This window comes from Beta vulgaris, chromosome 3 (assembly GCF_026745355.1).
Source record: "Beta vulgaris subsp. vulgaris cultivar EL10 chromosome 3, EL10.2, whole genome shotgun sequence".
NCBI lineage: Eukaryota > Viridiplantae > Streptophyta > Magnoliopsida > Caryophyllales > Amaranthaceae > Beta > Beta vulgaris.
Genome location: NC_079204.1, coordinates 15,896,901 through 15,922,370, shown reverse-complemented (window position 1 = coordinate 15,922,370; position 25,470 = coordinate 15,896,901). Strand labels below are relative to the sequence as shown.

Here is a 25,470-nt window from a genome sequence, read left to right as displayed (position 1 = left end):
TAGATTAATTGCCCACAAATCGTAAATTTTTTTTTTTAGATAAAAAAAAATATAAGACATATAATGTACAACCTTTACGTAAATTGGCGTAACATTAATATTTAATTACATTACTTAAAAATTAATTGTTAGCGTGCATATATAGGTAAGTATATTATGAATCTTAAATAAGCCAACTACTTAAATTAACTTTATATAGGCTTAAACAATTATAAGTTTTGATTATTAGTGTTTAATCTAAATATTGGTATAGATTGCTTTGATATGTGGTCAAACTGAATATAAATTTAGCATAACTTAACAAAAATGATTATCATTTACTAAGGATAAGATATAAGATTAATAAAAACTGATCTTATTGAAATTAAAACTCTTATTATGAAAAGAAACTTAATACAATTGAAAATTAAACTACAAATGTATATAAAGCAAACATTTAAAACAACTATTTCATAAGTTAAAAAAGCTAGTCGAGCAAGCGTAGAAAAAAGGCTGCTTCGCGATTACATAAGTATGCGTCACATAAATGATTGAGATCATCAGGACCCCATGCGAAGTAATCCCATTTGTCCACAATGTTGTCATATTCATGAAGGTGCCCTTGATCACACTTGACCAATTGGTCTGACTCACGAACAATGCTATTATTTAACCAAAGGGACACCATCATATCTCGTAAAGTTCCTCTTAATTGAACCACTTCATCTATTGGATGCTGGTGAAAAACACTTAGTAATAACGATACACCCCTCTTTTTGCGCTCTTCATCTACATTGCATATAAGCAAAAGTCCCAATAAATATGTGGCCAACAAATTGCCCTCTGCATGTGCCAATTCGATGGTTTTCAACCCTTCATCTAACAACACATATGTAAAATATTGTACCTATAGAGAAATAGTTAGGTATGTTCAGAATTTAAATAAATAAAAAAATATACATGCGATAAAATTTCGTTATTCAAAAGTAAACAACTTTACCATGCCATAACGCAAAAGTGCTTCTGGGTTCTTGTATTGCACGCACAAATCAAAAAAGTTTGCTTTATTTTCATCATTACGCATCGAATGCATGTACAGATGTTCGAAAGAAACCTTTTTATATATCTTCTCATCGTGTGACATTTTATTAATAGCCTTGCAACTGAAAATAAATTAATTTCATAAGATGATAATGTGTAAATTTAAATCTCGTAAAAACAAAAGAAATATATAAATATAAAACTCACGTCATTCTGCATGCAAATAAATCAAGAGCACTTGCAGCACCAACGCGTGAAAGTATTTCAATAATAATTTCAGTAGGAAGGGAATGAACAATGTTAGGCTTCTTTGCATTTGGGAATTCCATGTTTGAGAGTGTGAGAATGAAAAAATCGAAATATCAATTTGGAGGGTGTATTTTGGTTAAATGAAGTGTAAAAACTATGCATGTATATTTAGATATATATAACATTCATAAAAAAGGCATGCTTAGAGAAAATGAAAAGATGTGTCTTTTGGCAATAATATTTGAGACAATGGAAAGTCAGAAATTAAAACCTAATCATAGCAACATTTCGTAACTGCCAAATGTCTATGTATATCCCAATTAATTCATTTTAATATATGAATTATTAGGAAATTCATAACTAAACAAAACAAATCAAAATTCGATTTTTATTTTTTGTAAAAAACCGGAATATATAAATCTGTATATATATTATACATATTTACATTATTATAAATGGTTGTGTCTTTTGGCAATAATATTTGACAAAATGGAAAGTCACTAATTATTGGCAACACCTACCAAAATTTCGTAACTGTCAAATATAAAACTACCCCAATTAGTGCACTATGTAATATAGGAAATTTATTCTAAATTCAATTACAAAATTGACGCCAGTTACTATTTTTTTTTATTAAGAACGTGACTAATAATTGTATATGGTTGTTTTATATATACGTCCAATATTAATTATTGCACTAATTTAGTTTATTATTTTAAGTGTTTGGTAATAAATCAAATTTATAACCGGAATATATAAATACGATTACATATAATCTATATATAATGTTATGATGCTTTATTGGTATTAACTTTTCATTCTATTATGATTTAAGACATAAACAAAACCCTCGAATTATATAATTAATGACGCATAACAAAAAGTAGTAAACTTACATTATAATTGAAACACTTTGTAACTAAGAAAATTTAAATAACAAATAAAATACATAAAATTTATATTTTGTGATCCATTTGTTAGCTATAAGTAGGCAACTTGCAAGTAAATTGATAAGCACACTCTTCCGCCCAGTAAACGTGTGTAACATCCACAACTTTATGAACTTTAGATTTAAAACATAGCAATGTCGCTTCAAGTACGAAAACATATGCATCTCCAATATGAGAGAACAGTTTGGTCCGTATGTTGTCCATGTATTTAACCTACAAAAAACAATCATTAGCGATAATGCGAAATTTATATTACAAAGTTGTAGTTGTATCATAGAAGATTATAATATTAACATACATACCTCTTCAGTTCGTTTTGGTAGATCAAGAGTGGACATTTGTAATATAAAACATATTTGCTTGTGAGATAGTCCAACACTTAATGATCCACTTATATCCTTAATTTTGATATGCATGAATACGGAATTAGAACTATTTACTTTATTAATATCACTTATTCTCCCAACAACCCTACACTTGCATCCCTACAATGAAATAATGAATTTAATTTACATATCTATATAAATATAAACGAACGAATTTAAGATATTATAAAGTAAATATCAGATAGGACATACTCCGTTGTATTTGTGAAACTCAGAAATGGATAACGCATTGAATTCGAGATGCATAGTAATCTATTGAGCGGAAGAGAAGTCTTATTTATCCATAGTGTCTTGTGTCGGACAAATTGATCGTTACGAAACCTAATTAACCCAATCAAAACATGTATTTAAGAGAACACGTTAAGTTGCGCATGGTTCAAAAAATGATCATATCGCATGTAAGTATACATAGTAGCTTACCACTGTTTTAGTTTGCTTGCAATCTTTGTCCTAGGATTGATCATGATTTGTGTGTTTTCAACAGATTGCAAATAAATGCCTATGAAGTAGTAAAAAGACAAAGGTAATTCAAATACAGAATTTGAACATATGTTACCTAAATAATACAATTTCATGCTTACCGTCGTCATTTTTCAAAACCAATCCTCTTGCTAAAACAACCACAGCGTCTTGTAATAGGTCAGAACTTAATTGTTCTAAATGGTAAAAAAAATTGTCGACAACGCATAGTTTCATAGCAGTATAACTGATATAAGTAGAAACAATGAATCAATATATTAATTATGGCAAGAAAAACGAAAATAACTACAATTACATGTAATATAAATCATGAAATTATAAAATTACCTCTTGTCAATTAGTATGATATATTGTTTTTTGCTTTCTTGATTAATTTTTGATTGAACACGTCCCATATAGATGAGTACTCCAACAACACCTAACATGTCATTTTTTTAGAATTACACATTTACGAATATTGTCTATTTCACATGCATATAAATTTATGATACTACTAATACTAAACGTGGACAAAAAAAAAAAGAAAAAATCAAACAGAACAAAGAGGCGAAAATTGTTATACTGTGATAAAAAATCGAAAAAGGATTTATTTAAGCTACAATGTAACGATTTCTTATTTACTTGGGATTTCATGTAACGATTTTTTTGTTTTTTAGAACTATAATGTGATAAAAAATCGAAAAAGGATTTATTTAAGATACCATGTTTTAACAGAATGTAAAAAAGTAAAGTTTAAAAAAAAAACGTGTGGAAATAATAATATGCAGTATATATATATACCTATTTCCTTATTTTGAACGCGAACTTGCCTCATCAAAGAATTTAGCAATGTTAACTCATTTTTTCGCACCTTATTGACATGAGGATCCATTTCACAAAAGAGAATAAAACAACTGTTTTGTATGTTCAATATATATAAGAAAAAAATACAGCAAATAAAAGTATGTGTTGCTTGAAATCACTTAATTTCGGAATCAATCAAAAAAAAATTCACTGGAATATTTCGTTTCTAAATTGCTAAATATAAATGTTCATAATTAGTGTTTTAATGTTATGTTTGGTAACGAATAAATATATTAAAAGGTAAATCAAATCAAAATCTTATAACACATATAAGAGTATCCCACGGTGATATGTTCATTGTTAGATCGAAATATACAAACTAATTACGTTAAAATTAAAATTTTATGTCCACGTTTTTTTTTATAGATCCGAAAAAAAAAATTAACATTATATTTTCTTTTTCTTTATTGAACTTAATTAATGACCATGATAACTAAAGAGATATACATAATACATATTTAAAATTCATTACTATAAAATTTCACTTAATTAATTTAGTCATGTAGTGCAAGACTTTTTCTGTAATAAACAAAATTCATGACCATAAAAAATAAAAAGAGATATGGAATACATAGTTAATACGGAAATACAAAACAATACATGAGATAAACTTGAATAACACCACCTAAACTTGAATACTTTTTTTTTCTTGAAGACATAATCTCAGCTTTTCATCCCCAATCGTTGAACATGTTTAAGTACATTAATCATTTATTAGGGAATCCAAATACTGAACTCTTTCCTTTGCTTCTATTGTTGCAAGTTCAATCTTATTACGAAAGGAGATAATCATACCAACATAACCCATGGTTTCCACTTCATCTTCATCATCTAATTTCTCTAGTGCTTTTAGAGATTTCGAAATCTCCTCATCAATGGCAGACCATGCTTCAAAAAATTCATACATAGACTCGTTAATATCATTGACATGTTTTGCAACTCTAGGATCCATTTAATGAAATAAATTGTTTTTGAGAAATTTGAAGGATAATAAGCAAGGATTTTTAAAACCGATTTTGATGGATTGGAAGCAAGAGGGGTTGAAAAAATCGGATACTTGCAATCTATTTTATAGGCAAAAAATTTATCATTTAATATATTGCATGCATTAGGTGGTAGATAATATTTAATGGCTTGCATGCATTGGTTGGTATTTAAAAGCTTGAATTTATTACATGTATTAATCACCAACCATGAGTTTTTTTTTTTTGAGGGGAAACAACCATGACTAATATTTGGCAAAAACACGTATCTATATATATTAAAAATGAAAAAAAAAAGTTCAACTCTAATTGGACTTATTTTGTAATTCAACTAAGAGAATTAACATACTACATTAATATAAAAGAGTATGTAAAACAACTTGCTAAATACTCCTTGCACAATAATACAATAAAGTTTTATTTCTACTTAATTGAAGAAGATTTCCGTCGACCAAATTCAATTCTTCGAAACACTCATCGCACACTTTATGAATCCTTGGAGGAACAGTATGTAGGTAGTATAACATCATGTTATCACAATCCAAGTGTACCCTAAACCGAGGTTTTGATGAAGTAACGTCTTCAATAGTATCCCATATAGGCGAATCATAACATATATCATGCGTGAATTCTTTTGATACCTTATGACTCAAAAGACGACCCGAACGAAATAGTGTTAACACCATTGCATCAACATCAAAAAAATTAGAATGTGCCAATTTCGGATGCCATGTATCTTCAATTGAGGCGCATTGTGCTTCACATGGGACTTCATGAATTACATCTTCAATTACGGACATATCACGTTTATGGTTAATAGATTGGTTTCTATTTAGTATTTTTGTGAAGATAATATCATAAAAACGCATGAATAAAAATCGAACAAACTGTTTTATAGTGTGCCATGACCATCCTAAAAACGCCATTTGGACTCTCCTCTAATTAAAAAAATTACGGAATTTTGGATTTGGTGTGGTGTGGTGAGACAAAGCCAAAGAATCATTGATATTTATACTACATATGGCCGAGTATAATTACCATTTTAAATTAATTTTTTTTTATTATAGTAATGTAAAATTGTTTCCTTAGTATTAGCATGGGTGGTTGGTTGATTATCAATTACAACCATGATTGATTCCTAATTGATTCGATAATTATTTGTTTCCATAATACTGTTATTGATATTCAGATTTCCTTTATTGCTTCCATAATTTATGCGAAAATCTCTCAATGAAGATCGTGATTGATAATATTTTTTTTTTCTAATTTTCACGTGCAACTTGCTCGACACACATGACCTTATTCCAATAAACGTTTCCTTAATTATGTAGATCACATATCAATTTAAATCCTTGATTGACGCCAATTACATCTTCTTTGATTCGAATGACACGTGGACACCCTCAATGAGCTTCGAGGAATACTGAGCAAAGGAGCATGCCACGTAATGCCACGTGGGATTGAAATTGCTAATAGAACGACACATGGCCTCAAGGATTTTACTTTAGATATATATATAGATGATTAAAAGGCGTGCGTAAACGAGGAACGGTGTCACGTGGCGCTCTCCCTAGGGAGTTTTAGTTCATGTAATCCATGTACAATAAAAAAATTAGAAATTGCATAGTATAGGTTTTGATCCCATGACCTCATAGTTCATGTACTAAAGTTTTAACCACTAGACCAAGTTGTATTAGTGTTATCATATCAAAGTACAATATTAATAAATGAAAATTTTTCTTACCCGAGGCATAGCCCGGGCCTAATAACTAGTAAATTTATCAAACAAATGTGATTGAGTAATGGAGGTGAACTGTTTTAAAGGCTCTTCATCAAGAATTGAAATTAAACGAGATGTAATCGACTAATAATTGACAACTAACTGTCGATATGTGCTCAACTACTATTGATGGAATCATTAATTGATGTGATATAATTGGAAACAAACTGCAACTAAAATTAAATGAACAAAAAATACAAATAATTATTGATATGTCAAACTGCTATGGATAAAACTGTTAGACTGTTGCACTAATTAGACATAATCTAATTAGACTGCAACTAAACGGAATGAACACAAAAATTGAAGATAATTGATACAAATTGAATTGTTTGGATATAACCAGAACTGGACTGTTAAACGAAATTGACATGTTGAAGTATAAAAATTTGCACAAGTAATAGAGAATTTCCTAAAATGAAAATATTACAAATAGTGGCAGCTTGGACCACATGCTTCAGTATAGTGCTAAGCCGTATATACATGCTATGCGTGCAAAATCAAATATTCTTTTATTACATCTAGTAATAATTTTCATCAAAAAATGTTTACAAAAATTGAAAAGGGGAATTGTAGTTGTCAATGTTGTGTTTTTCGTTTTCAAATGATGAAGAGGAAGATGTTACAGTGTAATTTATTTTTGGGAGTTAGAGATAAATTTGGAATTTTAATTTGTTTTTTTAATAAATATGGTTGGCAATTTTTTTTCCTTTTTCTTACTTTTTTTGTGTGTCTCCAATATATTGCTTTATATAATAGACATCCCGGAGGAATAGGTGATAGCTCAGTGGAGTACCATCCCGAATTTTAGAGCATTGCCCAGGATTTGAATCCTCATCCCAATAATATATTGGAGTTTGGACATTAAATTCTAGGCTGTTTAGCCTTTTACGAGTTGTACCTAGACTAACCGAGTAGGAGTTGATTTTCGAACCAATTATCTTTTCTAATAATAAAAAACATCCCAAATTTCTAAGGCTTTTCCAGGAGTTCGAAAAACCGAAAACAGCTCCGCGCTTGAATATTACTAGTGAAATACTGAAATGGTTGATCCTTTCAACTTTAAAGTTCCCTCCAAATTTTTATCCCCAAAAATTTGAAGCCAAATGAAAACCCTACCAGTATAGTAGTATTACTACTAAATTTCTGAATTCACCTTGCTCAATGCTCCCTCATTCACTATTTTTTTCTTCTAAGAATTCCAATCCATTTGGTCGCTACGACACTCACTCTCTTTCATATCAAATTGATGATTGGTAAAAAACGTCGCTGTGTCTCGTTGAGTTCCATCAACGATGATAATTATGTAAGTCTAAATTTTTCGCAAATTTTGAAAATTTTATTGCTTCAATTTCTCCATTTTGCTGCTAGTATAAATGCTTCTTTTCTTAGTTGACAAAATACTGTGGAATTTCGAATTTTAGGGTTAGGATTTTAGGAACACTGATTTCAGTAGGTTTTGTTTGGCTGTTCTCAATGAACTATTATTGGTATAATTGTTTCATTTTTTCCTGTTTTTTTTTTTTTTCTGTTGTAGACTTGTAGTGTTGTGTAGTAACTTGTGGAGAGCTTCTAATACCGATTTATTAGAAAACTCAGTCATTTTGAACTTTTAGGTTTCATGCAACTGATCTAAGGCCATAGTAGGCTAATGGCTAGAAGACTGTAACTTTACATTGTTTCTTTTCGCCGTTTTATCTTATTGGAGTCGAAGTTTATTTGATGTTGATGGTTCCTTGAAGGCGAAATCATCAGTTCCGACTACAATCAATAGTACTAGACCACATTCCTCTCTTGGAAAGGAAAATATCCCTCCATCCTCTACAACTAATAAGGACACAGGGGAATTCGAGGCATTTTATCGAACACAAAGTGACAGTTATCCGTCCTTTGGCATTCAGATTGATGCTAATTTGATATATGGAGAGACCAGTTCAAGTACTCCATGGGTGGATTCATGCTTCAGTACTAGCCTTGATGAGTTGGATTCAGAGATACTTGAAAACTCTGCTTACACTTGCAGATCTCCTTGTGAACGTAGGAATCTTGATCATTGCAGTGTTAGAGGTGGACATGGACTTGATATTGATGGCAATGATGCTGAAGACGAGGATGACTTTGAATCTAACACCCAATTTGGTGTGTTAATGAGGTTGTGTTATGAAGAAGATGATAATAGCTCCCATGAGCCTGGCCCTGCTTTAGTGTGTCCCATGTGTGGGATTGACATTTCGTTATGGGATGAAGAATCTAGGCAATCCCATGCCAATGCTTGTCTTGACAATTTAGTCGCTCCAAAGGTACTTTTTCTCTATGTATATTATTCTTAATCTCCATGCTAAACTCAACCGAAATCTATTTAGGGACGGAGGGAGTACCTGTTTGTTTGTTCGGCTAACTTTTCCTTCGTTCTCTCTGTATGCATGCCTTGTTGCAGTGTCATCAAACTATCATTAAATAGTTAAGATACCTTAATGTAAAATGATAAGTATTTGATGTTGATGACCTATTAACTATGCTAGGGGTTTAATGCAGGGAATCCATTTAAACAACTGGTTCTATTTACTTGTACCAGATGAAGGGAAGGGCACTACTTAAAACAAGTATATTTAAAGGCCCAAAGTTGTTAAAATCGTGATTTAAATCGTAGAATCGAAGCTATACAAGTTGAATTGCACTCAAAATATATCCCTGGACGAATCGTCCATATAATCGCATTGATCTGTATAGAATGATACATAGAACTGTATGCTTCTATCGATTCTACAAATTGTCTTTAAATATCAAAATCTTACAATTTTGACGCAAATTGAAACTTCTCCACATAGCAGATAGATATATTGTCAATTTTTGACTTTTTTACAAGTAAACAACCTTCTTTTTCTTTTAATTTATTAGCTTTTTCAACTTATAACGTCTGCACACACTTATGAACTTTTAGTATTATATCTGGATTATGCGTGTATCTAGAATCTTATTATTCTACAATTTGATTTTATGATCCGATTCTGAGAGCCCCCTCAGCTCAAAATAGAATCCCATTTTTGATAACATTATAACTGTGGAGTCAGTTACAGGGCATAAGTTGGAATACCAAAATAATTACGGTGTGTTTGGCTACACATTTAGGAAGGGAAGGGATGGGAAGGTGAGGGGAGGAGAAGAGAGAGAAGTTTTGCTTCCAAATCTATCCATTGTTGGAGAGATTTGCTTCTTACGAAATATGAAGGATTTTGTCCCTCCAATTCCCTTCCATCCATTTCCCTTCCCTCCTCACTTGCTATCCAAATGAAGGAAAATACATCCCTCCATTTCCTCCCTTTCCTTTCCCTTCATTTTCTCCCATCCAAACAAAGCATTAGTTAGGATGTCAGAAGAGAAGAGCAACTGTAATTATAGAGGAAAAGCTAATGAGAGAATTCATTCAGAATTATGTATTGAGTGAAGTCAGTGGGACAGAACCCCAGTCCTCCCAAAAGATTTAGGATTGTAAATGGTAAAATCTCTCTGATTTTATAAATGCAACTATTATTCATAGCCCTAATTCTTCTGTTTTGCGAATTTGATAATTTTGCTTTCAATCTACTTTTTCTTACCTGAGTTTCTACCAATATGTGCCGATCTTAGACATCATTATCTTTGTGTTCTATAGAAGTATTCTCGTTGCTGATAAGCTTGATAGCACTTTTTTCTGATGTATTGATGTTTTCTTAATGTCATATGTTATAATTTTGTTCAAATGCACGGAGGGATAATGCATAGTTTTTTTAGCTATCACAATGCTTTTTCTGTGACATTCACCATCAAACTATCAGTTAAATATAGTAGGTCTGTTGCAGGGAGATTCTCCAGGTGGTGCAAAGAATGAAACTTTACAATCTTCTGACAAGCCTTCTGTTCAATCTTCTGAACCAGCCTCTGCTGAAGCTGCAGTCATAAAATGGCTACACAGTTTGGGTCTTGCTAAATATGAAGCAGCTTTCGTTGAACAAGAGATTGACTGGGAGTCACTGCAATGGCTGACTGAGGAGGTATGCTTCATGGTGCTACTTCTGATCCATGATAATAGTTGATAAGTAAACTTCTTGTTGGAAATAAAATCCAATGTGGCTTGGAAAAATCCTTTTATTAAATTAAGCTATAGAACTTCTTATTACAGCATCACTTGTAAGTTGTAACTGGATCTTTTTAGTATACTATCACTGTTAAGTTGATAAGGAGTTAAGGACTAGACACTGGTCAATCCTGTAATTGTAATCAGATAACTATAGCATAACTTTACTCATCTGTGACCGCAGAATTTTTTTTACATACCATATCATTACTCCTATGATATTGTGTTTTAAATTGACAAAATATATGAATTTCCAATGCAGGATCTTATCGCTATAGGTATTAATGCACTTGGCCCGAGGAAGAAGATCCTGGAGAGTCTTAGACAGCTCAGGAACAAAGACAACATTTCTGAAGAACAGGGAAACCGTGATAGTGTATATGCAGGGAATGAGGCGAAGAAGCCAGCCATGAACAAGTTGATTACAGAATATTTTTCAAGCCCCTCTGGTGTGAAGAAGAATCTTGCGAGTTCAAGACAACAGACAACGACAGCTAAATCCAACTCATGCCAGAGGATACCAGCCAAAAGCTTCTCTAATGGCAAAAATAAGGATGTTCCTCTATGGTGTTCTATTCCAGGAACGCCATTCCGGGTGGTAGTTTTCCTATCTCAGTTAGTTTTACCAAACTTTCAATAATTTTTATTAATCAGTAACCAATATCTACCTGTGAAGATTATCATTTCAATGTGTTGTTTGGAAATCTGCAATCTCTTCCAATTTTTGTCAAGGGTTATATTTAATCTCTGTACAAAAATGTTGGATTTTCAAGTTTACATTTAAAGTGTGCTTTTAACAGCAAAATTAACAGGTTCTGCTTCTCTGCAGGATGCATTTCGGTACCTTCGAAGGGATTGCTCACATTGGTTTCTGACCCATTTTCACATAGACCGTAAGTTATGTAGCAGATGTGTAGTTTGAGGTCATCTAAACAATAGCTTAATATTCACTACTAAGTACTAAGCTTTGCGTTATCTAGTGGTGGCTTTTTCGTGGTACCTCGAGGACCGAGCACCTCCACTATCAAAGGCTTTTCCCTTCCTCTTAGACATCCTATATCACTAATATCAGGGCCATATCAACTTACTGGACAGTATGTTGTGATACACTTAGTAGTGAGCTACCATATTACCTTAACCCCCTTAAGGAAAGAAATATATTAGGCTTTCACAACTCGTAACTTTTATCTTCTAGTCAATATTTCCCTTATTTGAAAGAGGGGAGCCGCTCTGCACTTTACACTAAAGTCAATAATTGGGCTCTGAAGTCTGAACCCATTTCATATGATGGGTCATCAGACTTATCGATGTATTGGATCCATGGTGCTACCTAGAAAATACTTTATCTGAAGACGCTGATAGTATGCCATATAATGTCAGAATCTCGCGAAAATTATTGTTGAACAAAGTTCAATACAACATAATTTCTTACTCCTTTGGTTCCTGATTTTTAGGTAACTAGATTCCATTGCCTATTCATATGAAAAAAACTATGATTGTGCTTGCAATTTGGTCAAAACAATTTTCGATTTATAATGTGTTTCCATTTGACTTCCAAGGTGTATTTGTCATTTAGAGATCTTCAACATGTATGTATACCTAGATGAATCAAATTTTATGTTGAAGATTTAATGTTATAGCATGTGACCCATTTTTATTAGGTAAATGTACTCATGGAAGAGACTTATTTTAAGATTCATCCTGATGGCTTCCAGCCTTCCACCACCAAAATCTTCTGTGACTTCTTGTCCGGTAACAATCCCAATTTGTGGATTGTTGTTACTGAATGACTAACACTTGGAGGGAAAAGATTACGTGTGTTTCTCATTCCTTGAAAGATTACAGTGTCTTAATCAAGTAAGCATTGAGCCAAACTTAAGAGTTCTAGTTAACATATTCTATTTCATGGAATTTAAAATTACTCTTCTAAGAGCCTTCACGTTAATGGCATATCTTCCCTCAGTTGATTTTTCCTATAACCTGGATCATGAGCTGTGTAATCACCACCATTGCTGTAGGCTTTGCTTTGGCATTTAGCAGTTTTCGTATTTCTTGAAAGATGCTGCCTTTCTAGAAGCTCCATGGTATAACCTGTCATCCTTGCATATCCTGTATAGATGTTTCAGGGCTAATTTATGCACTAAGGCAAGATACTTTTTTTCAGCTGTGTCAAATCAGTACCCCCCTTAACCCCTTTATCCCATGTTAACGGTCCCAATTGGCTTCATGGTTTTTATACATATCTGATATTGTTCTCTCTTAAATAGTCAAATTATTTGGTTATTTGGCTTCTTTTTAATAAAGGTTGTACGAAATTCAAATACTTCCTCCTTTTTTTAATTGCACGATTTTTTTTTTTTTTTTTTGCGTTTGCTGAGACATTTTTTTAAACGTCAATATCTCTAACTGCATATAAGTAAAAATTATAAAAATTTAATATTTGAAATCTTTGCATTGAGGCGAATCTAACAAGATCCCACTTGACTTTTTTCTTATATAAATGATGTGAGATAGCTTAACAAAATGGGTTGATGAATAGTGCCAAAACAAAAATGGTGCAATTCAGAAAAATTGAGGAAATATGTGATTTTCCACTTGGTGTTTTAAACTTTATTACCTAAAAAATCAACTGTATTTCTTTAGATAATCATAGTCCAATGGGACTATTAATATAGGATTAAGGTAGTTTATAGTGCACTTGGCTGATTGCTTTCATTTCGCTTTCCACTTGTGTTTCATAAAGTCATGCTTTGCTATACAGACTACCAAGGGCTCACAAGATCCTTTGCTTATGGAAAAGTTTACTGCTCCATGATAACAGCAAAGCTTGTAAATGCAAAGATTGGTATCCCATGGGAAAAACTGCAGGTCATGCCCCTTAACCAGAAAATAAATGTTGCTGGAATCGATGTTACTTGCTATGATGCAAATCACTGTCCAGGCTCTGTAATTATACTCTTTGAGCCCCCTAATGGTAAGGTATAGCACCATTAACTCCTTAATAGTGAATGTAACATCAGCCTTTCTCTATCAGTCTTTTGTTGTTTGTGACTGAGACTTTCCTTCAAATATGTCCAGGCAGTTCTGCACACGGGGGATTTCCGGTTCAATGAGGAAATGGCAAACACTCTTTCTCAGCTAGGAGGTCATATAAATGCACTTATCCTTGATACAACATACTGCAGTCCTCAGGTACTATCTTTAGGCACATTTTGCCTGTTGTGGAGGCTTTTGATGTCACCTCAGATTTGTCAGATTGTCAGGTTTAACCATTTAAATATACTTCATTCCTGATAAAAACTGTATATTTGAGTCCATTCTGTCTTGCTTGGTTGTAGGGACGTTGATTTATGCACTTGTTTCAGCTTGTATGTTGAGCTGTAATAGCTTGATAAAAAACCAAATATTATCTCTTGGGCCTTTTTCTCTCATGAAGTCCATTGACTTTCTGTTAACTTCATCAAGATAGAATGGGTGCATAGTACACCAAAAAGTTCATCGTCCCAGTCAGCAGAACAGGAGATTCAGGGGGTGGTGGTGGTTTTTCCTTGAACGCTTGGACTAAAACTTCAAAAGAATTTGACAGTAAATTTATGCTGCTGTTATCAAGTAGTTACAAGACAGTATTAAGAAGCCTCTAAATGCTACTAGCTTTTGTGAGTAAAGGACAACAATCTTTGAAAAATTGGTCTAAAGACAGAAAGCACATACTTTTATCCTTGTTAGACTGTCTATTACCTCTTTCTATCGTGGTCTGCCTATGGCTCCAATGTGTAAGACTTCCTTATCGTTCAGGATTATTACTGTTCCAGGAAAGGAAGATGTGGTTGGGTAGTGCACAGTACACATGAATTTCTAAATCTATATCTATCTTTTTGTGAATGATTTTCAAAGAATCAGTATACTATGGGGTGATGGCAAGATAGAATTGGCATGAGCAAGAAGTAGAAAAGTGAATAAAAAGATGCGCAACTTCGCTCTTCAACAGCATCAACAGGGACCTAGGAAAGATCCACCATTTGTCAGGTTTATCTTGGTTTTGGGTATCTTAGACCTATTGAGGCTATCAGAGACTTGAATGTACATAGCCCACATGTAAAACATCTTTGGAGAAGGGTAAGAGGCAGAAACAAAAAGGGCTAGAAGAAAAGCTAGACATGCATCCTAAATCAGGAGCTCATAGGGTAAAGGGGGATGGAAGCATCTTTAAAAGTAAAGTTGTTGAAAGAACCATAAGTCAGTGACACATAAGGATTAGAAATGATTAAAAGGTGTTCTTGGGTCATTTACATATAGTTACAGCACACTGATTCTCAAGGGTCATGACTCATGACTCCAGTATGATGTAGAGGCTAGATAGACAATATTTTTCTCTCTCTCTTCTTACTCGACTTCTTGCTCTTCAAGTGAGTCCATCTAAGCTTGCCTCTCGGAGCTTATTTCTAGTAGAGGTGATGCTTATCGTCACTTTTAACGACTTCATGTTTGAGACTCTCTTCTCTTCTCTTCTAATAAGCTTACACCCAATAAGCTTTTTTTTGGCAAATCAATTAGCCCCATAGGAAAGAGCGAACTTGATAACATGCTGTGCTTTCCCTGACTATGATTGTCTTACCATTTGATTTGTCCCATTTCAAATTTGATTGTCCTAACTCTGTTAATTAATTACACCACCCGTCTAAACCCTACTGGCTTTTTTTATTCTCAATATGTACCTTTCTGTAGAAGAGTCATGTTGAAATAGAGGAATTATTATTGGTTTTGAGTTTGAGCAATATCCTTTTTTTGCACAGAGCTTCAAGGTGTTTCTCATTTCGAACACCCAAGTACAACAGCAGGCATCTTCATTAATCTCCCATTATCTTGTATAACCACCCAATAGAGATTAATGATAATGTTGTACATTTTAATCATGTTGGTTGCTGGAATGGAAACAATCTTGGAAATTGTGTAAAACAAGCAAGTACCTCTCAAGAGAGGATATAAAGGAATTCATTTGAACAGTTATTAGGAAGCCGACAATACTTTAAGGCTTTTCAGGTGCAAAGGTGCACTTCCGGTATCTATTCAAGTTACTGGCTCTCTTTACTTATTTAATAAGAAAGTAAATCATGAAACTCGGTTTTCTTTATCCTTTGAGATTGTATTAAGATGTATTACAATGTCAATATTCCATTTCTGATTTTGTATAGAATATTTTTGGTGTTATTTTTTAAAACTAAAAAATTGTGTGCTTTGCTTTGCAACTCGTGTTCTGCTCTCCTTCTGCCTAGGTTGCAGTTCTGTAATGTGTTGGTGCACTACTGCACTTGATGCATTCTATAGCACTGAACTAGAATACATATTGTGGAAAGAAACATTATGCCAACTGAACCGAGTACTTGATATATCAATTGTCTTAATTGATGTAGATAATTTAGCTTTAACTAACTACCCTTACGATACCCTGGCAGTACAACTTTCCAAAGCAGGAGGTGGTTGTGCAATTCGTCATTGAGGCCATTCAAGCAGAATCTTTCAACTCTAAAACTCTGTTTCTGATTGGCAGTTACACAGTTGGTATGCTGATTTTCTTGGTAGTTTCCACTCCCATTTTGCATCCTATATCTCATCTCTGATCCACTTTCTTTTGAATTGATAGGAAAGGAGAGAATTTTTATAGAAGTAGCTCGTGTTTTGCGTAAGAAGATCCATGTTCCTGCAGCAAAACTTCGTCTCTTGGAGTGTTTGGAGCTGCCTTCTGAAGATATGCAATGGTTTACTCTCAATGAACATGAGAGCAACATACATATTGTACCAATGTGGACGATTGCAAGCTTCAAAAGGTTGAAACAGCTATCATCTCAATATGCAGTAAGTGAAAAATATTATGACTTGCTTAAACCGTATCATCTAAAGTTATACACTACTACATCACCAACGAGCTTTTACCATTATAATTGTTAAGAAAGGTAGCATGATGCATGAAGAAGTGACTTCTACCACTTCTGATTGATTCTTTTGGTTATTTACGTTTTCAAGTAGTGTTCGATCGATTACGTATTAATAAATATTCGATTGATTGGTCTGAGGTTATCGACAAAAAAGATTTGTCTAAGTCACTTCGTTTCTTTTTGTCCAAGTTGCGTCTCTTTTTGTCCAAGTTGCTTCTCTTAGCATGATGCATGAAGAAGTGACTTCTACCATTTTTGATTGATTCTTTTGGTTATTTATGTTTGTCAGGAAAGGTTCAGTTTGATAGTTGCTTTTTCTCCCACTGGTTGGGCGTTTGGTAAAGGAAAGAAAAATGCAGGACGTGCAGGGAGAAGATGGCAGCAGGGTACTATTATAAGGTGATTATCAGTTTAAACTCCACATATTTAGCTCAATAGCACTTGTCATCTTGTTTAGAAGGAACCATCCATCGAGGAAGCTAGAGACCCACTAGTAGGAAAGTATAAAGGTGAAAATTTAAAACTAAGACTGCCAGCACTAGTATAGGTGATGTGTCTAAAACCCATCAAGAAGCAGCTTTGAATGAGCCGAATGCCTTATTGGTAGGACATGATAAAACTATCATTTAGATGGCTGTAGACCTGTAGTACAATATAGTTTTAGGGTCAGCGAACAAGCTTTACCAAGTTTAGTTCCAGGTGATGGATTTGTTAGCGCATACATTTTGTTGGATGTATATTACGTCTCAAGATAATTGTGGAGTGGTTGCCTTCAGACTTCAGGCATTGTTCTGGGTACAGAATTTCTGAAGTTCTGTGATAAAAGCTGGTGTTATGTGATGCCATCAAGCTATAAGTCATAACACAATGGAGTCTTCGAGGGGTGGCGCCGTGGGGACTGGGGTTACTAGGAGATCTCATGAAGTGATCTTAACGTCTCGTAAGGTATGGCTTGACCTTCCCTTGACCTAGGTGAAGGCATGCTATGACCTGGTCCAGCCAAATGCTCTTCTGCCTTCATTTGTTTTAGGTCACCCCTATGAGTATGTTTTGAACCTCAACTACCTGTGATCTTACATAGGATAAATATTGTGTTTATTAAGTTTCTTGTTTCTGTTAAATCAAGGGGTTTCAAGAGTATCAAAGTATTTCGAAGATGAGTAGGGAATGGAAATAAAGAGGGAAAGTACAGCGAGGGACCGAGGGTTTCTCTTAGTTGGTATCCTTTTGGTCTTTAAGGAGAATCTCTGTCAGCAGTTTTTCTGCGTTTGGCAAATGTGCTTTTTTTTCTCATTCATAGTCCAGACTCCATACCCTAGAGTGGTGATGTAGATCCACGGCAGTTACTGCAATTTTGGGTTTAACAGTTAAAGGGGGGTGGGTAAATGGCAAAATATTTGCACCTAACACTTTAATCTTTGAAAATTTTGTTCCTTTTTCTACATATTCAAAGTTATTTTCCCCCTAAATCTATGTTTTGTCAGTAATCAAATATTTGAAACTGTTCTTATTTTGTTGCATTGTGTAGGTATGAAGTACCGTACAGTGAACATTGCAGCTTTGAAGAATTGAGGGAGTTTGTGAAGCTTATATCTCCAACTAAAATAATTCCTAGTGTCAACAATGATAGTGAAGCCTCTAGTAATGCCATGATTGAGCTCCTATTGTCGTAATTTGATGATCCAATCTTTTTTATAAGCAAATCATTTTTTATGCATATTGATTGCAAGGGGAAATATACAGGGTAGCAAGCTGATGACCTTGGTTTAACAAGTTATATGGCAGCGAAGTATGTCTGTAGATTAAACCAGCAGTAGTGCAGAATCAGTTGCTCTTCTTCCTTTTGCCTGTTTCTACTCTGCTACTGTTCGAGATCATGAACTAATGCACGTGCAGAGAATGCATAAAGAATTTAAGCATGGCTTCAACTTTTGCAGCTACAAAGAATGAAATTGCTTTTTCCAAAATTAGACCAGCTCTCTGGTTATTTTGGTATAATGTAGTACATGAAGCAGTCCTGTAAATGTCATGTAATTTCCTTGGGAATGAGTGAAAGATTATGTGTATTTATGTATCCGTTGCCCAATCAAGTAATTCAAATTATTTTATGTTGTGACTTTGTTCAAACCAGTTCTTATTTCTTCAACAAAAAGAAAGAAAATGTGATGTTGCAAAGCCCATCTGTTTTTATGGTTGCTTAATATTTTCTTCTTTCTGGAGTGTTTGAAATTCGTAGTTGTCAATTGTCATAATAACAAACAAATAGCCGAATTCTTTCATCACTAAATCAAAAAAAGATGATGCAAAAACTATATCTTGTCCTGAACAGTTTTGCAGAAGTATAAGATCCATTTGTCTGCACAAACTTGGAAGTGAATATCAACTTCATGAACTATGAAAGACCCGTTGTTACCTGACTGTTTCATAATCATAGTGACTCATTCCAGAAAGCTGGTTGAATACATTATCTCGAGGAATGTTACGTACTATTGGAAAGTTGCATGACAGAGAATCCGATGTCTGAAAGTAATTTTGATGACACTGAGGCAGGTTTTTGTATGGTTCAGTTACTAATCCAATATAATTTTTTGAATTTAACGGACTGTCCTGTATACCTGTGGCTGTGGCCTTGCTAACATCTTACCACCTGTAACAGAAATTGTGCATATTGCAACTGAGGATCTTAACGAACTTCTGAACATCAATTTCTTTATACAATAGCTACCAGATCCCAAGATTTCTGGAGAAATCATTTGTATTGTCAAGATGGTATTCTGATCATATAGTGTACACAAATGTATATTTTATACAATGAGTTAATATTGATTAATATAATATACTTAGTATTTGGGGTTCTAAATGTTTTGCGGTCATATGCGGTTGCCTATGTTGCACGTGCTCAGCACCACCTTCGTATACGACGACAACAACAATAATAAAGTGAATGCTTACAAGATTATTCTCTTTAACAATCAGCACCATTGTGCATTTCCAGTAGATTATAGTTTAGCTTGTTGGAAACTTCTCTTCTGATTTCGGGCAAGATCATGTCAGAGATAAGTTGTACGTACACAGAAAAGACAGACCAAAGCCACTGCAAGAAAGTAAAGCTAATGAGTATTGACCTACTTGCCTGAAGTTAGGGGTTAACTTTCTGATGCGTTTTTCTGAAGCCTGCACAGTAAATGAAAAACAATCTCCATTTTTTTTAGAGTTGGATCAATTTTTCTAAATTCACGCAATGTGCAGTACCAGAATGTACAGTACCGTAACCAATTAATTCGTTTCATGTAGATAAAATTAGTACAAAGTTGCATGATACATCTATTTGAATCCCGAGTGTATATGATGGCCGAATAAGCACAGAGCGATCATCAGAAAACTAAAATTTAATAATTAAAACTGACATTATTCACTCTAGTTTTGCTAAATGAAGCAACAAAAGGCTTGAAGATGTGTTCTGACGTCGTCATTCAGCATCAGCGATCCCCACCAAGCTTGATTACATGTGATACAATGTAACTTTGTAGCATTCATTTTGTTCAAGCGAAGATTGACGAGTTTTTCACATTCAACAATATTGACTTGCCGCAGTGCATGCCATTCAAATGAATCACATGTATGAATGTTAACAAGTCTTTCAAGGCTAACAAGTTCTAGAATCTTCAACTTGGGAAATGTGTCAGTCCCATTGCACTGAGGGTCCATCTCAATTACTTCTACAACTTGAGAACACTTCTCTACTCTCAAGTATTGTAGCTCTTTGAGTTGTTTGCCCATCTCCCCTGAAACAATTTTCAACAAATTGGGACAATCATACACGGTCAAAGTTGTCAAATTTGCAAAACTGTCTGAAGAAATAGGGCCTTGGCAAATTTCAGTAAGTTGCTGCAACTTGAGTAAATGCAGCACCTTGAGCCACGGGAATGCACGAGTTTCTGCTACACAACTACTTACGACAGTTGTCATTGCATTGCATTCTTTCACCTCGCACACTTCCAAACTTACCATCTCATCAATACCAAAGTCTGAGAAGCTTGTAATGTTCTGATGCTCAATGAGTTGGAAAGCATGAGTGACCAAGAGCACCTCTTTGATTACATTTGGTGTATCTGTACCTTCAGAATAGTGAAGATATCGCCGACCTGAGCATATAGAAGCACTAAACTGCGGTGAGTTGTGGGTCCCATGAGAACCCACATATATATTGAATGATCTAAAGTTTATCCCATTTCCGTTCTTCCAAGAGATGCTAGTTCGAGTGAAAGCTTCGAGTGCTTCTGCGGTTGGGAAGTAGAATGAAAGAGAACTCAACTTCTTTAAACCAGCCAGTTGTACAGCAATTTCTGGTGCTATCTCGTTCCACCTTGGATCCTTTGGATCTGCATCAATGGTTAAATCTTCCAATTGGATAGGTAATTGAAGGATTTTGGATGGATATTTATCCTCACCATTGCATGCAGCATGGTTTTGGTTGCTCAAATAACTAGTGAACGAGACTCGCAGACATCGAAGACAAGTTAGCTGCTCAATCACCTCAGGAAAACCATGAACCCCAGTGCGACGAATGTCAAGGACTTCAAGATTCTGGAGCTTCTTCATATCCACAGGTAGATCCTCCAGTTGGTGGCAGTCATTAAGATAAAGCCCTGTAAGGTTGGTTAACTCGGAAATAGATGAAGGGAGAAATTTGATGCCCGTTCCAAACAAATCAAGAATTTTAAGGGTGGGCATTCTATTAAAGAAAGATGCTGGTATTGTTGATAAGCTTTCATTCTTCTGAAGAAATAAAGTTGAAACCGTAAGGCATTCAGGATTCTCAGGCAAGTCTACTAAATCAGAGTTCATCAAAGAGACAACTCTGGCATTCTTCCATTTCTCAAGGGGAGGATGACTCTCTGGTTCTTCACCATCTATGACCAATATCTCAAACTTTCGAACATAAGCCATTTTTAGAGCTGCATTTCTAAATATGATGGGCATCTTCACATATTTTGTGGTCTTACATCTGTCAAATAGGCATCTGTCCATCAAAGTATCCAAGTTTGAATGTCCTTCTGCACAAGCTTTCTTCAATGTCTGACCAATCCCAATTAACTGCTCTGCCTTCCAACATTCAACCAAATAGTCTTTATAAATCTCATAATCTTCTGGAAAAGAAGCTCCATATAGCAAGCAGTCCTTTAGACTATCCTGCAAGTCATCATAGATGAGTTTGAAAGCGGAAAAAACTTCTTGCGTATGCTTCAGCTGATCCATACTCGGGGACTGCAACCTCGATAATGTGTTACTCCAAAGATCTTCGCTAAACTTTCCTTTTAAATGGATTCCTACAGCTCTGATGAGCTGCGGCAACTCTCCACACTGTTTAAGCACCTTTTCAGCTATTGGCCTGATTCCTGGATACTCAAATGCTACACCTACAACATCACGGAACAACTTTCGGGCATCATTCTTTGACAGTCTTTCCACTTTGATCTCTTCATCCGTCTCCATCATGTTGCAAATGATTCTCTCTCTTGTTGCTATCACCACTTTCCCTTGCATATCACTTTCATAAATTCCTACGTCATGCAAGTTAATTATTGAGGAAACTTCATCTAAAAGAAGCAAATATTTTTTATTTGCCAGTGATCTTGATATCAAACTTGCACCTGGATTTTCAGCATCAATCCCTTCCCCTTTCACACCCAATCGCTTCAAGATTTCCCGTTGTATCTGACGAGGACCCCCCTCCTTCGACACAGTCACCCAAACTACAATATCAAATATCTTAAGCTTTCCTACTTCGTCATGCAGATTTTCTAGAATTGTTGTCTTACCTACTCCAGGCATCCCCCATATTCCAACTTTCTTTATGCTGTCATCTTTAAGAAACTCTAGGAGTCTCTCCACATTTTCACTTTGTGTTGGAACATCTATTTTCTTGGGAAATTTCTTCTCAATTCTTTCTACAGGTAGATCTCTCAGTAAGATATCATCAAGTTTCATCCGATCTTTGAGATCAACAACAGACGTGGTCATTTTTACAACCTCTCTGCTGAGCTTCAGACGAGTGTGCAATAAACAGGGTCCACAAGAGCCATTGTTAGCTTTCTGATATCTAATTTTCAGATCTTTCAGATCATCTGTCATTTTACTGACATCTTCCAGCCAAGTCTCACATTCATGAGTCTTCTCCCTCATTACCTGGTTCCTAAAAATCTCATTATTCACATCTTTCTCTCGGCTAGACAGATATCTTGCTTCTTTCTCGAGGTTTTCAAAGTTCCGACCCAAGTACTTGATATAGTAATATTTGCGCTTCAGACACTTGTATATCCCTTTACTAGCATCTGCTGCTGGACCAACCAGTGCTCCAGCTGCTTGCCCAGCTCCTCCAGTTAAGATATCCATCCCAACTGACCCTCCTGACATCCTGTGTAGATGCTGTCATTTCAAAGATCAGCCATGTAAAATGAGCGGTAAGCATGTAATGGTTCAAATGGCAGCTCAAGAATTTTACTCAATAAGATATAAGAGGCAAAAAGAACAAAAACAAATTAAGCTGGTGCATCAGTTATATAACATCTTACCTATATCATTATTTAATCATATACTAATCTTCATTTGGAAAGGTTTGGTGTAGTACATATTCTCATTTATTTATATTAAAGAATCAAGCATAGTTAGATATAATTTAGCCTCCAGAAATCCCATTGTCAGACATCAAGATTCAAGAATCTGAGCACACTTTTCTTTCCCCCTTATAAATATGAGATTGTTTTAATCAAACTAAATAGAACAATAATTTCAAATCCCCTTGCAGATTGCAGTTAGTGTTCAACAGTTATACTGTATCCGGAATTGGTTAGAAAAGAGAGCATTCGGCTTATTCTTCCAATCTTGTGCCAATTTTTGGAGAATAGGGTCATACTAAACTATGTAAAAGAGTGTGTTCTATACTTCTATTCCATTGATATTGACTATGAACATATTGGAACTTAAATTTTATAACTTATCCGAACTTATTTTTCTCAAACATGAAAAGAAAAGGTCAAAACAAGTTGCACAGGATACTACCTAGTACCTAACTATGTCACAAAATTAGTAATGGATGCTAACTATTAGCCAAATAACCACTTAAAGAATGTAACATTTTTCAACAACTAACATTCTTCTAACTCAAATATCATCTCCTGTTTAATAGTGCTTAGAACGAACTCAATAACCAAATGAACTTAATTATGTATTACCAACAATTATACAAATCTCTGTTCTTAAAACTTAAAAAAGTTGGATCTTCTACTGATATATGCATTTTTCATCAGCTCTTAACAATACAAATTCATTTTGGTTGGTGGTTTTAGTTTCTGTGGAGAGGGAGAGAAAGAGAGAACCTGAAGAATCTGGGTTGATGCTCCAAATGTAAACTACAATGCAGGGTGTTCTCTTCTGACTGAAAGTTCCTGTTACTGTACAAGCTCTGCAAAAAAAAAAAAAAAAAACCCAGAAACTAAATAACCAGGAAAAAAGTGATTGAAGTGAACAAGATGGATAATTGTAGCAGCTGAAAGCTGAAAAAAATGATAGAATGAATTATGAATATATTATACTACTAAAACTGTATAATTTGGGATCCAGATAAGTTATCATCCAGTCAACTCTTTAATATACTCCAAGTCTAGAAGATATGGACCCTCATGCAAGGCTGGAAATTTGGACTTTTTCTGCATTCACATATTGATATTATGTGTGCAAATGTGTATTACTCCCTCCGCTTTTATTTATTTGCTACATTATTGTTTATACAAAAATTTAAGAGATGTCCCTTTCATTTTTTTGGGTGTATTTTTTGACTTTTTTAGCATTAAATAAGGTAAGAAAAAGGGAAAAATAGTACTTTTTGGTTGGAGAAGAGAAGAAACAAATATAGAGTTTGTCTTGTAAGAGAGACCGCCTATTTTTAAATTAAAATTAGGCAATAGTAAGCCCAATATTAAAAAGAGAACTAACTCAGTATTGACTAGGTTAATTCTTCCGGTGAGTAGTTTAATCCATTTAGGGACTATGTCTACCTTTTTATATTAAAATTAGACCGTCTCTTTTAATAATTCTTGACAAATATAATACAATTACTTTTTGGTGGGCCAAGTCTCCGAATAAAGAAATGTAGCAAATAAGAAAAATCAACCCTTTTTGAAAAATGTAGCAAATAAATAAAAGCAGAGGGAGTATCAAATTACTCCCGGTTCTTTTTAATTATAGTACTATATTTTCATTAAATAGGTAAATAGTTGTTTATATTTAATTGTTAGATTGTCTGAATTTTTTTTATTTGAAGTACTTGATCTATCAAAAAGAAGTATTTTTTTTGCTTACCACCAAAAAGTACCATCCAGAAAAGTTTGAAAGTGATATTGCCTAAAATCTTTTGTAAAAAAACAATGTAATAATAAAAAATGGAGGGAGTATGTCTTCTCTCTTTTGTAAGAAGAATGTTTGCACCTTTATAATTTAGTTTCACAATTGTCATTAACTTTTTGGGTAGATCAACTGTTAGAAAGTTGGAAAATTATAGTTCTTCTTTAAAATATGAAGATTTTAACCATTACTAAAAATCATGTTTGCAAATGACAAAAGGCAAATTGATAGTTACCACTTTTATTGACTGAGAGAACAAACTCTTAATGCTTGGATAAAATATTCACTACTTACAAGTGATAGTTGATTTTCGTCTTTTGTAAATGTAG

At 34.1% G+C, this 25,470-nt stretch overlaps 3 protein-coding genes across 5 annotated transcripts; 1 reads left to right on the top strand and 2 right to left on the bottom strand.

Annotated features, from left to right (window-relative positions):
* Nucleotides 1–466: 466 nt before the first annotated feature.
* Nucleotides 467–1,349, bottom strand: LOC125495516 (putative F-box protein At1g67623). The gene is made up of 3 exons (XM_048640262.1): nucleotides 1,228–1,349; nucleotides 980–1,142; nucleotides 467–886 (listed from the first exon to the last, which is right to left on the bottom strand). The coding sequence occupies exons 1-3, from the start codon at nucleotides 1,347–1,349 to the stop codon at nucleotides 467–469; spliced, it is 705 nt and encodes a 234-aa protein (XP_048496219.1).
* A 5,901-nt stretch (nucleotides 1,350–7,250) lies between these two features.
* Nucleotides 7,251–18,846, top strand: LOC104888897 (DNA cross-link repair protein SNM1). 2 transcript variants are annotated; one of them, XM_010674008.4, is made up of 11 exons: nucleotides 7,255–7,997; nucleotides 8,434–8,991; nucleotides 10,531–10,722; nucleotides 11,068–11,403; nucleotides 11,635–11,698; nucleotides 13,567–13,784; nucleotides 13,884–13,997; nucleotides 16,259–16,364; nucleotides 16,447–16,658; nucleotides 17,028–17,137; nucleotides 18,267–18,846. In XM_010674008.4, exons 1-11 carry the CDS (start codon nucleotides 7,941–7,943, stop codon nucleotides 18,409–18,411), a joined length of 2,112 nt encoding a protein of 703 aa, XP_010672310.2. In that variant the 5' UTR covers nucleotides 7,255–7,940; the 3' UTR covers nucleotides 18,412–18,846. The 2 variants fall into 2 exon arrangements, with proteins under 2 accessions (XP_048497128.1, XP_010672310.2); XM_048641171.1 differs by lacking the exon at nucleotides 17,028–17,137 and having other exon boundaries at nucleotides 7,251–7,997; nucleotides 18,267–18,403.
* A 1,151-nt stretch (nucleotides 18,847–19,997) lies between these two features.
* LOC104888896 (disease resistance protein At4g27190) lies at nucleotides 19,998–24,479 on the bottom strand. Of its 2 annotated transcripts, none has more exons than XM_010674006.4 (2): nucleotides 24,118–24,479; nucleotides 19,998–23,167 (listed from the first exon to the last, which is right to left on the bottom strand). In XM_010674006.4, exon 2 carries the CDS (start codon nucleotides 23,153–23,155, stop codon nucleotides 20,165–20,167), a length of 2,991 nt encoding a protein of 996 aa, XP_010672308.2. In that variant the 5' UTR covers nucleotides 23,156–23,167; nucleotides 24,118–24,479; the 3' UTR covers nucleotides 19,998–20,164. The 2 variants fall into 2 exon arrangements, with proteins under 2 accessions (XP_010672308.2, XP_010672309.2); XM_010674007.4 differs by having other exon boundaries at nucleotides 19,998–23,156.
* Nucleotides 24,480–25,470: the final 991 nt, after the last annotated feature.

Bases quoted from the DNA above. Each gene is read 5' to 3' on its own strand.
- LOC125495516 (XM_048640262.1), bottom strand. From the start codon at position 1,349: ATGGAATTCCCAAATGCAAAGAAGCCTAACATTGTTCATTCCCTTCCT. The intron at 1,143-1,227 runs GTGAGTTTTATA...ATTTATTTTCAG, and splicing joins TTATTTGCATGCAGAATGAC to TTGCAAGGCTATTAATAAAA. The intron at 887-979 runs GTAAAGTTGTTT...ATTTCTCTATAG, and splicing joins CACTTTTGCGTTATGGCATG to GTACAATATTTTACATATGT.
- LOC104888897 (XM_010674008.4), top strand. From the start codon at position 7,941: ATGATTGGTAAAAAACGTCGCTGTGTCTCGTTGAGTTCCATCAACGAT. The intron at 7,998-8,433 runs GTAAGTCTAAAT...GGTTCCTTGAAG, and splicing joins CCATCAACGATGATAATTAT to GCGAAATCATCAGTTCCGAC. The intron at 11,699-13,566 runs GTAAGTTATGTA...TTTGCTATACAG, and splicing joins GACCCATTTTCACATAGACC to ACTACCAAGGGCTCACAAGA.
- LOC104888896 (XM_010674006.4), bottom strand. From the start codon at position 23,155: ATGTCAGGAGGGTCAGTTGGGATGGATATCTTAACTGGAGGAGCTGGG.